Below are 15639 nucleotides of genomic sequence, written 5' to 3' on the forward strand. Positions count from 1 at the left end.
CTGAGGCTTTCTTTATATAAAATCTGCTATCAATATTATTGAAGACCAGTTCATTTTTTATTTTTTTTTACTGTAATGGCCTTCACTAGACATCCAAGGTCAGTGACTGCATGGTTTATCAGCTATGCGAATGCAGGCTGTGTAAGGTCAGCTCTGTGCGACTGCTAATACCCACTTCTGCTTGGATTCTCTGTGTCGGGTGTTGCAGAACTCATCTCACAACTCTGCATGTAGGTGAATTTTTGGCCCCTTCTGCCCCGCCTCCTACCATTTTTAAAAAATGAATTCTGCTTTTGGGTAAGAAAACTGATAAGAATCTGCATTTGTGTTTATGTGCAAATCAAAAGGAGAATAACAGGTGCATCGTGAAGAATAGTTATTTCAGGTGGAAGCAGAGAACGTTGCCCCATCCTCACTTTTTGCTAGGTAAAATGTAGTACCACCATCACACTGTGACAACTTCTATTCCCAGTTCTATGGGTGCCAATGGCAGTGGGTGGGTCTGCATGGTTCATGCATGGTTTCATGTGCATACACACAGCCTAGATGTGCATAAAAATGGGCCCTAAGCTGCTATAAATATGTATTGCGGGCAATTATTATTATTGTTGTTATTTATATTTCTATACTGCCTCATAGCCGAAGCTCTCTGGATGGCTTTATGAGTTCATGGGTTATTTTTTATAAGTATCACACATCCCATTTGATTTGCATTTCTGAACCTTGATGTTGCTTAATTCAGCATGCCTCCTCTTAAGGACAGGGCCAGGCTCCAAAGATCCATAGAACTCGTTCTGTCAATCCTGCGGGTGGGGCCATAAGACGTGTTTTTCTCACAACAGTCATTTAATCCCATGCCTCATGACAAAATGCTTTTGAGACGAAGTGTGTTTCAAAAGACAATTTTATTATGGCCTATTAGCAGGGCAGTCTACTACCATAGCTAAATGGTACAACCCACATATTTTGCATGCAGAGAATCCCTGGCATCTCCAGTTAAAAAAGGATCAAATACTAGACTGGTGAGAGAGACCTCTGCCCATTAAAATAGACCATACTGGGCTATGTGGACAAATAGCCTGACCTGGTATAAGACAGCTTTCTACATTCAAAGGGGAAAAGCCAAACATTCTACGGGGCTAGAGTGTAAGCAGCTCTTTGGATTCTGACTCTAATATCCAAGGTTGCATTGCATGGCAAATGTGACGAATGGCATAGTAGTAGCATACTTCGACTAGACCCATTGAAATCAATTGGACTTAAGTTAGTGATGATTAACCTAAGTCCTATTGATTTCAGTGAGTCCTACTTTAAGTTTAACTTAGATTCAGCTTTCTCTTTTGTTTAATTGCAGCTTTAATTTGTTTAAACTTCATAAAATTAGGGATGAGAATTAAAAGCAGAGTCTTCTGTGTGTTTTTTCTCTCTCTCTAGGAAAAATATTGAATATTCACCCTTCTTTGCTGCCTTCATTTAAAGGCGCAAACGCCCATAGACTGGTACTGGAGGCTGGAGTCCGAGTCACTGGGTGCACCGTGCATTTTGTGGCTGTACGTTCTCTCTTTTGTTACTCTGTTCATGATAAGCTTAGTCTGACATTATTGACAGTTTGTTTATCTGCCCATTAAAAATGTAGAGAGAAGAGTGTGCCTAGTGCACCATATGCTGGCCAGTGATCTGGGCACATAGTGCAGTAGTTGGACAGCTGCTGCACCTCAGGCTCACTTCAATGTAGCCTGAATTCAGTCATATTTCAGCTCCCTAAAAGATTTATACCAGGGATGGGAAACCTGTGGATGGACTACAACTCCCATAATCTCTGACCATTGAGTGTATTGGCTGGGGCTCATGGGAGTTGGAATCCATCTGGAAGTTCCCTACCCCTGGTTTATGTGAATCCACCCTGTCTGTAGCCACTAGTAGCCAGGCCAAAGTTGACATGAGAACTATATGCTACTGGGAGTCATTTGGACTAGAATAATAGTAGAGTTGGAAGGGGTCTATAAGTCCATCAAGTCTAACCCCTGCTCAATGTAGGAATCCACCTTAAAGCATCCCTGACAGATTGCTGTCCAGCTGCCTCTTGAATGCCTCTAGTGTGGGAGAGCCCATGACCTCCCTAGGTAATTGGTTCCATTGTCATACTGCTCTAACAGTCAGGAAGTTTTTCCTGATGTCCAGCCGGAATCTGGCTTCCTGTAACTTGAGCCCATTATTCCATGTACTGCACTCTGTGAGGATCGAGAAGAGATCCTGGCCCTCCTCTGTGTGACAGCCTTTCAAGTGTTTGAAGAGTGCTATCATGTCTCCCCTCAATCTTCTCTTCTCCAGGCTAAACATGCCCAGTTCTTTCAGTTTCTCCTCGTAGGGCTTTGTTTCCAGATCCCTGATCATCCTTGTTGTCCTCCTATGAAATGACTACTTCATTTACTTGACAGTGTGAAAATAATTGTTGTGAAATGTATTATTAGTCTGTTTTTTTTTGTGGTGATGTGGACTTTATGATTTTCTCTTGGCATCTGTTCTACAGCCAGTTTGACTGCATAGCATTCAAACTATGTATTTCTCTTTTTAAATTTTTTGTTTAGAAGTATGTTATCCCATCTCAATATACCTTGTACCACTGCGAATAACTTTAAAGAGGAAAGGTATGACGAAAAGTTGTGAAGGCAAAGAAACTCTGTAGCCGAGAGCTCATCTCCTTTACTATCTCTTTTCACCTTGCCAAACATTTTTACCTTTCTTTCTAGGAAGAAGTTGATGCCGGAGCAATAATTTTTCAAGAGGCGGTTCCAGTGAAGGCTGGAGACACAGAGAAGACCTTGTCAGAGAGAGTGAAGGAGGCAGAGCATAGAGCCTTCCCGGCTGCTTTGGAGCTAGTGGCAAGTGGAGCCATGCAGTTAGGAGGAGATGGGAAATTATGCTGGAATTCGGAAAAACGCAACTGAAATGCAGAGAGCAAGAAAATAGCAAGAACAATCATGTGTATTTTTGTTAAATTGTTTAGGATAGGGCGGCAAGACTTTAAAGTTTTGATCAAGCTAAGATGAGGAACCCAACAGAGCCAAATTGGGAAGGAAATGAATTTTCCGACTCTAATATTCAACTGCTTTGGCCATGGTCTGGAATTTTATGGGTGGAGGTCTGTGTGGCAAGCCACAGGTTCACCTGCATCATCATCATCGTTTTGTTAAGGTGCACTAAAATGTTCAAAACCTATGTAAGGAACCATTTCAACCCAATAGTTTGCCATGTTACCTGCACAGCACATGTCATAAGACATGGCAGAGTCCAGATTTAAATCAAGCCTCAGATTCAGCATCTTCACAGGCTTAGCGAGCTGACAGAAATAAACATAGTTGGTGTCACGATATGAATTAAACACTTCAATAGCACCCTCACGATATGAATTAAATGTTTTAATAACACTCCCACATCAGTTTTTCCTGCTAAAAATATAGAGGTAATTCCAAATCACACACATTCTTTGGGCTGGATCTATGGTTGGCCTTCTGGAAGAGGAAGGTCCCTGCCTGTGGAATGTGCCTCTGATTAATGTTAACACCCCTTCACACCGCAACTCACCTCATTTTGCAAGGCATCTTGACTCTTGTGTGTCGCATTTTCAGGTAGCTGGAGGGGCTGCTGTGGGGAGAAAGTCCACTTCCATCAGCGCAGTTGATCCAGAGTACATCTGGATCTAGCCCTATGTAATTCAGAATCAAGCCCTTCCATAGTCTTTGTCATAGTACTGGTGGCAAATGTTCTGGCATTTGGTAATCCCTTATGAAATACTTCCAAAAAAATACAAGATGGTATCATTGAATATCAGGGCAGTACTTAGATAATCACCTGCGTGAGATCTAGTCTTTTCTAAATATATTGTACTGTGAAACGTATTTGAACGGTACATTGAAATGTGGCTCATTCCATTACAGAGGCATGTGCTAACCTTTTCTTCGAGATGTTTTATCATGGCTGGTTAGCATGATGGGGTGTATTGCAATTCATCTAATTCCTATTTAAAGAGAAAAATGAATTGGGTGTCATGTGCCTTTCAGAAAACATTTCACAATTATTTCTTAAAGAGAATACATATGTATTTCCTCCTTGCCATTTTTTTTATTTACAAAAATAATCAGTGTTCAAATGTCAGGCATCCACAATACTGTTAGATTCCTGTTATCTCTGCTTTATATCCATGTTTTGTGATCTCAAACCCCATCCAAATAAAATGTTGAATTAATACCAGAAATCAAAGGTGTTTGTTTTAAAGGAATTTCTGGGTGATTACTAAATGAGTTCTCTGTCTTTACAGTAGCTGGAGATGACTTGCAAAGAGCTGTTGGTTTCTAGGAGAGGCCAGATGTCCAGAGAGACTTGTTGATGGAAATGGATCCCCCCCCCCCCCCCGCCCCAACAACATCTGAAACCTAGAGTACATCAGTTGGGTTCTCCTTTGGGCCAAAAAAAGCAACAAGCTCACCCATTGCACCTGGATTTTAACCAGTGTGTTTGACATATATTACCAAGAAATATGCCGTGGATACACAATAGAAAAGTGAATCCCTGGTTAACTGGAGCTTACTCATTTTCTTTAATAGGGAAAGCAGATTTGCACACAAAGCTTTTTGCTCATGCAAAGCTGCTCCATCTAAACTGTGTAAGTCAGGCCTTTCCCTGTCTTTGACAGTCCTTCTAAACTGTATAAATCAGGGAAAGATGTCTGCATGCACCACAGCTGCTTATGCTTGCAAATATTATTGGATACAGGATAATTTAATTCAAAAAGTGGAACAAAATAAATGCAGGAAACGTATTTTTCTTTTCATATGTGACATGTTAGAATGTCTTAAATTTAACTGTAGTGCACTCTGAGAACGGAGCTGAGGGTTATTTGAAATGAATTGATCAAAGCTGAATACAGGAAAAGTAGGAGAATGAAAATGAAATTCAGGAAGTGCAAGAAAATAATCAATTGAGACTCATTCTTTTTATTCAGAAAGGTTAGTAGAAAGCAGCGAACTACAACAGCGGTGGGGACAAGGTAGATTAGCCAGTTTCCCTAAAATGCAAGGAGATCAATTCAGATTATCTGAGAGAAGGGGCTTGATTTAACTCACTTCTACCTGATTTAATATTTTTTGTCAGTAAACTATCTTTATAACCATAATCTTTAATCTCTGTAAACTTCCCAGAGAGCTTCAGCTATTGGGTGGTATGGAAATGTAATAAATGAATGAAAAATGAAATGTAGGCCACTAAGACTTCACTGGTACAGCACAATTCTATACATGTTTGCTCAGAAAAAAAATCCCAGGGATTTCAATGAGGTTTCCCCCCACAACTAAGTGTGCATAGAATTGCAGCCTTGAATAGGTCAATGAGTGAACTAGATGGGAACTAGATATGCATGAGTTTACTCCAGAACTGGATATTGCATTCCCATTAAAACTTGCAATACTACTCTTAAACTGTATTTAATATTCATTAAAAAAAACCACAACCTATAGTTTACAAAACAACGTTAAGGCTTGACAGTTTTCAGCCAAGCACCATAAAGCAGGGAAGTTGGGAGTTAAGGCTCACAAGCCATAACACCACATCCTCCGTAAGGAGGCAGAAAGTGCCAGTGAAATTCTCATTCTATGTCCTTTCCAAATACAGGGGCTGCCCAATATTTTTCTCTCACATATAGCAGCATGGTTGATAACAAAAGGGACACCATTTGTTACAGAGCTAGAACCAGATCATGTGCCAGTCAGTATCCTGCCCAGACATAAGGCACTCAGCACACCTATGTGAGAGTGAGTCCCATTGAAGACAATGGGACTTGCTTATGAGCAGACATTTGTGTGCATGCAGCACCTGGTGAAATTTCCTCTTCATCACAACAGTTAAATCTGCAGGAGTATAACTAGAGTCCTATTGAAGAAAATGGGACTTCTGCAGATATCCTAGGGAAAGTCCTGGGTTTCCCCTGGGAGTCCCTGTGCATCATTTGGATACACAAGGACGATCCAGGGACTACCCCGGGATCTAGGGCTGGTGTAGACATGCCCTGTCTATACACAGGTGCCCAGTGCCAGGGGGAACAAGGATGGAACATGGCGAAAAGAGGGTGTGAGAGCCTGCTGCACCTTATGCATCCTTAGCGCATGGTATCATGTTGTGTTGCCCTCACCAAGATGTTCTTGCCCCTGGCTGGTGGCTGTTGCTGCCGTTTCTTCTTCACCTCACTCTGGCCAGGGATGCTGATGGCTCTCAGGGCTTCTTAACTTGCCCTTGCCTCTGCGCGGTATCCTGGCTGGGTAGCACCCCTGTCCTTGACTCCCACGTGTACCACAGCTACTACACAGACCACATAAAGTTGTGAACTGATTTCACCCAGCCCAGTTTGGCTGCTCGTGTTTCTCATCCCTTGCTCCCTGCAGACGGCACAATTCCACTGCTGCCTCAGTTCCTTCTTCCCTGTGGCTGGTGCTGAAAGTCCCATGCAGCCTTTGCAATAGCACCAGCACAGGCCATGAACAACTCTCCCCTAAGGTCAGCAGTAGAGTCCCAAGGACCATACAGAGCAAGCTGATGAAGATTTGTGTGCAGAGGGAAGGAAGAGAGTATGGTTGTTATTATTACTTTAATTTGCACCCTGCCTTTCTACACTGATGTGCCAAAGCGGCTCACACCACAAGAATAGCAATACAAGAATGGGAATATATATCGAAGCATCATTACAATAAACAGCCCTAATACCAAATATATTATTAGCAGAGCAAACAGTTCCTTTCAATGATTCTAGCATTGTAACATTTAAATTTAATTACAAAATAGAGAGTGGGATGGATCCAGACTTAGCCATGCTCAGTCAAATCAATGAGACAGAACTTAAGTCATGACTAACTTAAAAGTTTTCTAGGCTGCCTTTTAGAGGAAACAGTCCCAAGGCAGCCTACAAAACTAAAACCATATATACATATCTCAAAATTTTAATAAGTAAAACAGACTTAGCCAGTGGACCAGGCTATCATTAATTAAAACTCAATATCAATGATGGTTTAAATACATAACCCAGAGTCAGAGGGTGCTTCCAGATGGGGTTTATATACCTCATCTATGAAATTTTAGAGGCAGTCCAGAGTATGCCATTTTCAAATTGTAACCCTCCTGTGTTTTCCCACCACTTCTATCTTTTTTGTGAACCGCCCAGAGAGCTTCGGCTATTGGGCTGTATAGAAATGCAATAAATAAATAAATAAATAAAATAAAGGGGGGAAATCCATCAAAGAAAAAAAAAAGCAGAACAGCAGTGCAATGCTTTTTGATGGTTAGTGCTAGGAGCCCTCCAACTGAAAGCACACAAAGTTCGGGCAGCGCAAGATCTTCACTTAGACTGTTCTAAAGCTAATTGTGGGCCACATATTGTGTCCATGGTTCATACTTTCCTCACCCTAAGGAACCAACAGTGGTTCTAACATTTTGATTTTACAAAAGGAAGTGAATGGCTACGACTGTATGAACAGGATTACATTTGAACAAAAGGAAATTGACAGATCAAAATTAAAATTCTAATTACAGCCTTAGTTACTGTTGCTGTCACATGTACTATTAATTGCAGTATTGTAGAAGAGTTTAAGAGGAGGAACAATCCTGCTTTTCCTTTTGACGGATCAGTTTCCGACTTTCTCGTTTCCAGTAGGTTTTACCATCCGCTCCTAGCTGCACCGTTCCGCTGGCTACCAGCTGCAGAGCAACAGGAAACACTCGGCTCTCTGCTTCTTTGACCTTTTCAGACAAGGTCTCCTCTGTGTCATCTGCCTTCACCGAGGCCGGCTCCTGTAAAATTACTGCTTCAAGACTAGCATCCTCCTGAGAAAGGAAAGGAGAGAAATTGGATCAAGAAAGGATGATCATGTGAAGAGTAACAGAGAAGCAGAAATGCTGTGGTATGGAGATGAGTTACTGAAATAGTGGAGACTTCAGTTTTGACATGAAGGGCAATAGAATACTTCAAAAGGATGCATGACAAAGGGCTACTCTGTGACCAGGAGCACATTTAGAAAAGGGCTGGAGGAAAGCAAAGAGGAAAAAACAGCTAGACGGGATAGGAATTGGTGGGTAGAGACATTTACTCGAGAAGCAGATTAAGAGGCCATTCCTAAGACCACTTACTGGAGAGAAAACCCCACTGAACTCAATGGGGCTTACCGCTGAGAAAAGTTGTGTAGGATTGTGCTATGTCTGAGCTACAAGGTAAGACTTGCAGATTGTAACCCTGAGGGCAGGAACATATCTTACGTCAATTGCTCTCAAAGCCTTTTTGGCTAAAGGATGGGATAAAAATGCAGAAAGAAAGAGAGAAAGAGAAAGAGAGAAAGAAAGAATACTGTTACAACAACTAGAACACTTCAGTAGACTGAGGAACATATGTAGGAATATAGTACACCAGGAATAGGGAAGTCTTTGAGACTTTACTGAGACGCTTCCTTTGTGGAAAATGAGTTATGTGAACAGTGAACAACAGAATTCCATAGACCCAACTTCTATAAAAGTATCTGCCAAGGCCTCACAGTTGTAATTTTTCTATTTATGAGTGCAGTTACTCTAAATAACATTTTGTTAATGTTGCCTGTGACCAGAATAATGTTAATTTGCAGGCATGCAAAACACAAGAAAATAATGTTTTCTATATACATAGAAAAATACTCACAAGTACAAAGTGCACCGTGCAGCCAGCAGTGTTGTCTGCAGACGAGAGGGCCTGCTTCTGGGCATTTCCTCCTTTAGTTAATGGTGAAAGTGATGGATAAGTGCTCAGAATTTTCCCTATAATTATTAAAACCCCAGTTCAGAATTATCAAAATGCAAGGACATGTAAGAGGCGCCATGTGACCCCATTTTACTGAAGCAAACATTTTCTTGTTCCTCCAAGCAGAAAAGTCACTCAGACCACTGTAAGTAATGTTTTAAATTCCTTATTTCATATGGATTAAAAAAGAAAAAGAAAATCTACACATTGGATACAGAGACAGGATGGAATGAATTTAGTTTGAGGCACGTGAAGAAACTAGATGGAATCCCTACTTCTGAGGAATCCACTTGTGAGGTGGAGCTTGACGAGCTTTCGTTAGTTCACCCCTGTCCGCCCACCAATCCTGGACTTTGGCCATTTCCCACTAACTGGCCTGACTCAAAGGCAGTGAATCAGGCCAGCTAGTGGATTTTCTAAGTTTTTCCATTTGCGCAAATTACAGTTGCAGTTTCCACTAATTTGCGCAAATTGTGCAACATACAACCACAGCTTGCACAAATTTCAGTTGCAAATTTCACAAACCTCTGTTTGCACAAATTGTGGCTTGGCTAAAAAGAAAAAGAAAATGCAAGAAGTCCCTAGAGTTCAGGAAAAATGTGTGGCTCAGCTCATAACTGTAAGCCAAGTCAAGACAACTGTGGCACTCCATTGAGCCCCAAAAGGGCTGGATTTCCAAGCGACAAGCATGCCTACTCCTGAGTACTTATTCTAATAGTAGGTTTGTCCCAATTGCTTACCATTCCATTTTCTAAGGAAGTTACTATTCAAAACTCTCATAAATCCTGCCAGGCAAATGAGCTCCACAGAGAATTCTTCAAGGACTCTGTCAATTGTACCATCATATTCTGATCGGCTTCCATACAATTTATGGTCAATTACCTATAAAAGTTAATGTGAAAGTTAGGGTTTGGGAAAAACTCTTCCAAATACCCTACAATGAAAACTGAAAAACAAGGATGTTTATCTGGTGAATATTAGAAATAACAGTTGTGATGGTGACCCATTTCAATATTGGCTAGATCTACACTACTGCTTTATAGCGGTATTAAAGTGCACAAATAACTGTTCGGGCACATTCACACATTCTATATTCCACTTTCATAGTGATAATTCTGGCTTTTTATTCCACATTATCCAAAATACTGCAACAAATGTCATAGTGTGTCCTACGAGGTATAAATGCACAAGACGGGTATAGCATTACCAGGAAGGGATCGTAATGATTTGACACAAAGTGTAGATCTGCCCCTAGTAACTTTTACCCTACTAACCTTTTAAGATATATGTGGCAATTGCAGCATTCAGACTTATACATTTGGAAGTCATTCACAAGGATTTACAACTTCAACCAACAAGGACCTTGTGGGGTAGCAATGTGTTTCTCTGCAGAGCATGTAGAGACACAATGCACTGCCTTCCCAATTTCTACACTACCTTTCTTTCTCCAGACACCTACCAACTATCACAAAGATGGACAATTCATTAGTGGTATATAATTAGGATCCCCTCTTTTCAGGATTCTCAGGTCAGAGTGTAACTCTGAACAGATTGCATTCTTGCTTTAGGTGTACAGTTAGCATGTCTGATATTAGACTAGAGCAGAGCTTTCCAAACTGTCGCGACACGTTAGTGTGTTCAGCTGCAGTGTGTAGGTGCGTCGCGTGAACTTATTACAATTTATGTATGTGTCCGTATCTCTTATAAGCGGTTAGTTTAACCTCCGGTTTGCTAGTAAAACTGAATTACTGTATCACGAAACGATGCATGGCTAAAAAGTGTGTCACCAACATGAAGAGTTTGGAAAGCTCTGGACTAGAGCAATAGAGGTCCCAACAGTAATGACTGTCACTGAAGCCCCCTACTTGTGCACACCCACACACATGAGAACTACTTCCCCAGGGTGTGATCATACACTAATGGGGAGATTTTGTGACTTTTACAATAACATGGGCATGGCCAATTGTGTAAGTCTTTATCACCTGATTGATATCTCACTAGAAAAAAGGGCATCCACTAAGTAAAAAAGAATCTCTGCTGGGTTTTTTTTGTGGGGGGGAGGCCTGGGCAAGATGTCCTCCATGGATCTAATCTGTAACCCTGCCTAAAGAGAAAAGAGTGTGGTGAGTGGAGGATGTCCCTGCTTCCCCTCTTGTCAAGCAGGGAAGAAGAGCAGCAAGCCTAGGAGGCTACAGGGGTGGGCAGGAAGCCCACTGCTGCATTGTGAGCCTCAGCAAGTGCCCAATGATGCCAACTCTGGGGAAAGTCCCACACAGTCATCCCATGACACATAGCTGCAATGTTCATCCACACTCCTCAGCAATGTGGGATCATATCATGGAAATGTGATTCACATGCTGGTGTGTGTGTACATGTGCGTATGAGAGACATACACACACACATAGAGTACAATTCTGCCGCCAACATATACAACACTGCTCAGAAATTGGGTAATAGGCAATATCTTCATTGGAATTTACATACCAAGGACCCCTAGAATGAAGCCAGTGGGAGTTAATGCTTCTATTAACAGTTTCCATTAAGTTAATTAAGTATTAGATGTCTATTTCTTTCTGCCTGCAGTGCACCCAAGGGGGCTAATTTAAAAAAGATGTAATCGCATATTATAAAATCAGTAACACATCAAGTAATATAAAAAGCAGACTAAAAACAACGAACATAAAACAAAAAAGAAAAATGAAACTAGAGTTTGACAAGCAAAAAGCTCGCTTAAGCAAAAATATTTTCAGTTGTTGCAGGGGCGGGCGGAGCAGGCAGAGATGGGTCTGAGGGACTGAGTTCCACAGTTTGTGTCCTCCCCAACCATGCCTCAGAAGGTTGCAGGACAGTTTCCAACCACTAAGGGAATCATAGAAAAGCAGAGTTGGAAGGGGCCTACAAGGCCATCGAGTCCAACCCCCTGCTCAATGCAGGAATCCACCCTAAAGCATCCCTGACAGATGGTTGTCCAGATGCCTCTTGAATGCCTCTAGTGTGGGAGAGCCCACAACCTCCCTAGGTAACTTATTCCATTGTCGTACTGCTCTAACAGTCAGGAAGTTTTTTCTGATGTCCAGCTGGAATCTGGCTTCCTTTAACTTGAGCCCGTTATTCCGTGTCTTGCACTCTGGGAGATAGTTCTTGTATGTATTAATTCAAAATATTTATAACCTGTCTTATACTAAAACATAACTTGGTTCGAAGCTGATTATGGTCTATCATTATGATCATAAAGATGAGAAGAGAAATCAGCATATTTATTAACATCTTTATGGCTAGCATAATCGCTACATGGTTCTGCTTCCTGAAAAGTTAGGAACAACTTATAACCATTTCCTAGGATTTAAACCCAATCCCACTGTTAAAAGAGAACTCTTCCCATCTGGCACCCTGTTGCTTCTTTATGCTCACTGGAAGATTCCCAGTGGAACATGCCCCAATTGGCTTTTGCATTAGCTCATCGACATTATTGCCTTATGCTTCGTTATTATTGAAATATGAGGCTAGGTGTAGCATTATTAATACAATGGGCAGGGAAGTATTATAGGTGAAGATGTTTCCTAGCATATAAAAAATGAGCACTGTTTTTGTTTTCGTAGCAAGTAAAATCAACAGAATGTTCTTCTTACTCTGGTAGGGATGCCAGCCAGGGTTGCATTCTTCAGTTCTTCTACCCCAGATCTGTTGGCAATCACAAGGACTACTTGTGCACAGCTTGCTGGCTCTTTTGCATAGGTGAGAAGTGCTGCAAGGCTTGTACCTCAAATCATAAGATTAAACACTGCCAGTCTCCATTATACACAGAAAACATGTACCCAGAGATACAGAAAACAACATCCCACAGTACACACATAAAATATCCTTGAGCCTGTACTTAGTTACCCACTTAGATAGTTTGCTGCATATCTGCTGGGCTTTCCACTCTTCAGTTGCAGCATTGCTAAGAATGTCAAAATTGGTTGTAAAGAAAGACTGAATGAAAGGTAACAGTAATGCTATATACATGACTGCAGTAACAATCATATTGTATGTTTGGGACTGGGAGCAGGGAAGGCTTCCTCCGATATTCAGACTGAGGCCTGCATACTTCTCTCAGTTTGTTATACAAAATCTCTGTATCACCTAACATACTGAAATTAACACCAACATTGAAAAAATATCAAGATAACAGTTCACGGAAGAGTAGAAAGCTATCTGATTTTAACCATTTGTTTCTAATTAATATCTTCATTAACTTCCAAAACACATTCTAATCATTCTCCCCCTATCTACATCTACTTCACTTGCCTGTTAAGTCTAAGATTTAGAGAAGATTTCTTCTTTTTCTCTTTTTTAAGGCGCTTGTGTGGATATTGATGCGCTCTTCTATGGAGAGCCTGGAAGACTAAAACTTTCTTGCACATTTTGCTAACTTATGTGAGCTAAAGCCAAAAGGGGTTTCTCCCCTCACGTCATCTTACCAGTTTGACACGCTTGGAAGATCTGACCTTAAGGTATGAGAATGGATGCTTCATGTGAATTAAATATAAGTGAGGTTTCCAATAAGGATATTAAACCTGATTTCATATTGAAATTTGAACAACATGGTATGATGTAATATTTGGATAATGGAAGATCCACTGAATTTTAAATCTGATCAAGAACCTAAATAGTAAAAAGCCTATTTGCATATCCACACCAATAATGTCCATTGATATTCAACAGCTTTTATATGGTACCTTCAATCAGAGATAAGTTAAGTACAAACAGGTAACTCTGTCATAGTAAGTGAAAGTGTGCATCAAACTCACAACATGATAAAATTATTTATTTATTTACGTATTTATTGCATTTCTATACTGCCCAATAGCCGAATTTGTAACCGTCAATGCAGAAATGTGTTTATACTGTAGTAAAACTGCAAGCTCACCTGTTCCTGAGATGAGAACAGCGACCTTCACTTTGTTTTTTATGCGTAAAGTTTGGAGCTGACCATCTCCATTGGAAATATTCTTCAGAAATGGGTATCTGTTTTGCAGCAACACTTCGAAGAGATTCTTGACTTCTACATGAGGATACCCTGAAGAAGGAAAGGATGCTTGGGTGTACATGCTTAAAACATAGTAGCTTAAAAACATTGAAATTTAGAAATCAGCTAAACTATTGATGGGATAGCTTCATTTACCATTCTAAAGTCTAGTGGAAATCTCTTTCCCTTCCTTCCTGACACTCTTTTCCTGTGCTGGTACTTGGAATGCTTGCTGCAATGTCACAAGAGAGATGGAAGCAAATAATAATCTCTAATTAGCTGATCTATCCAGCTGTCTCTTCATCTAAGGAGTATTAAATGGAGCTTGGATATAAACACTGAAATATAAACTAAATATTAACCCAGTTCACATGTCATGACTAACTATGGGTTAAATATAGTTAGTTGGGGCCGCACCACGGAGAGCAAGTGTGCTGCCTCCTGCATGCTTGTAATTTCCACTTTACATTTGCTTTGTAAACAACCCAGGAATGTCCTATTCCTGGAATGTTGTTGTGACACTTGAACCTAGCACTCTGGAATGCTTAATGTTAAACAATCCAGGATTTTAACCCAACAATAACTCATGGGTTGCTGTTGGGTTCAAACTGCCTTGTTTAATCTTCAACAACCCAGAGTGCCGGGTTCGCACATCACAACAACAACCCAGGAATGGGGCATTCCTGAGTTGTTTACAAAGTAGAAGTGATGAGCATGTGGGAGGCAGCACACTCACTTGCTCCCACTGTACCCTAGCAATTAATGGGTTGAAAAACCATGAATTGCCTTTATGTACAAGCTAGGTTGAATCCAGATTTAGTAATGACTCATTTAAGTCCCATTGATTTCAGTAAATCTATTCAAATTATGACAAAATCTGGATTCAACCCATTGAGCATGGCACATACATATTACTTTAACAAGTTTTCTCATATTTTTCTTTCTCTGAAGTAGCAACCAGAAAAGAAGCAGGCTTTCCTTCCCTTTAATTCATCAAGAAAAGCAACAATTTACCATACAACCCTATACATGTTATTCAGAAGCAAGCCCCACTGAGTTCTATGGATATTCTAAAGTGTTGCAAGGTATGTCTATTTTGTACATGAGAATCCATACATGAAGACAATGCAAAATGAGAAGTGGCCCTCTCGCAAGAGTAGTGAATGTTGAAACTGCCACCTGGACTTTTGGATCAAGTGCATATGTGGGCAGAGGTGATATTTCATCTAGAACAAGAAGACAACTAATAATAGTCCTGAGATGAACACCTTCCTTATCATCCCCTAGGATCAGGACAACTGAGAGCGAAATTGCCCATCACAATCAAGTTGAGAATTAAAAGCACAACTGCCCTGGAAGGTCAGGAACAGAGTCAAAAACATTCCTGGCCGATGATAATTATTCTGAAGAACGTAGTCTCTAAAATGTGATGGTTTTCACCCCTACTTCACAAGTTAAGTGGTCCAGCTGCAGAAATGTAATAAAAGTGATCTAGAGCCAGCTGGAACATTTTTCCAGACTTTTGCTGAGCTCATAAGAAAATTATAGGAAATTCTATAACCTGAAAGATGGTGGATGACTTTCCCAATCAACCATGCATCCTCGTGTTTCTGGACATCCTTCAAAACCTGCTCAGCAATCTCCTTCTGAACCACCAACACAGCACCAATCCCACAGTTGAACATTTGACTCATCTCCACTTCTGAGAGGTTCCCTTCTTCTTGAAGCCAAGAAAAGATGGAAGGAATCTTCCAATTATGGGCATCTAAAAACAATTGAATTTGTAAAGGACAGCACCATTCTTGCACAGCCAATGTAGTTACAG

The 15639-nt window shown here is 40.7% G+C and overlaps 2 protein-coding genes across 3 annotated transcripts in view; one reads left to right on the plus strand and one right to left on the minus strand.

Annotated features, from left to right (window-relative positions):
- GART (phosphoribosylglycinamide formyltransferase, phosphoribosylglycinamide synthetase, phosphoribosylaminoimidazole synthetase) overlaps nt 1-4246 on the plus strand; it is a 48237-nt gene extending 43991 nt beyond the window's left edge. For both annotated transcript variants that reach the window (XM_063126682.1, XM_063126681.1), the window contains exons 21-22: nt 1435-1550; nt 2751-4246. In XM_063126682.1, the coding sequence (XP_062982752.1) occupies nt 1435-1550; nt 2751-2948 (314 nt within the window). In that variant the 3' untranslated portion in view covers nt 2949-4246. The remainder of the gene's footprint in view (nt 1-1434; nt 1551-2750) is intronic.
- A 3359-nt stretch (nt 4247-7605) lies between these two features.
- LOC134399511 (trifunctional purine biosynthetic protein adenosine-3-like) overlaps nt 7606-15639 on the minus strand; it is a 39264-nt gene continuing 31230 nt past the window's right edge. Inside the window, exons 17-22 of the mRNA XM_063127575.1 lie at nt 15376-15579; nt 13716-13865; nt 12436-12566; nt 9547-9688; nt 8708-8823; nt 7606-7866 (exon numbers count right to left, since the gene is read on the minus strand). Of these exons, the coding sequence (XP_062983645.1) occupies nt 7630-7866; nt 8708-8823; nt 9547-9688; nt 12436-12566; nt 13716-13865; nt 15376-15579 (980 nt within the window). The 3' untranslated portion in view covers nt 7606-7629. The remainder of the gene's footprint in view (nt 7867-8707; nt 8824-9546; nt 9689-12435; nt 12567-13715; nt 13866-15375; nt 15580-15639) is intronic.

Source organism: Elgaria multicarinata, chromosome 5 (assembly GCF_023053635.1).
Source record: "Elgaria multicarinata webbii isolate HBS135686 ecotype San Diego chromosome 5, rElgMul1.1.pri, whole genome shotgun sequence".
NCBI lineage: Eukaryota > Metazoa > Chordata > Lepidosauria > Squamata > Anguidae > Elgaria > Elgaria multicarinata.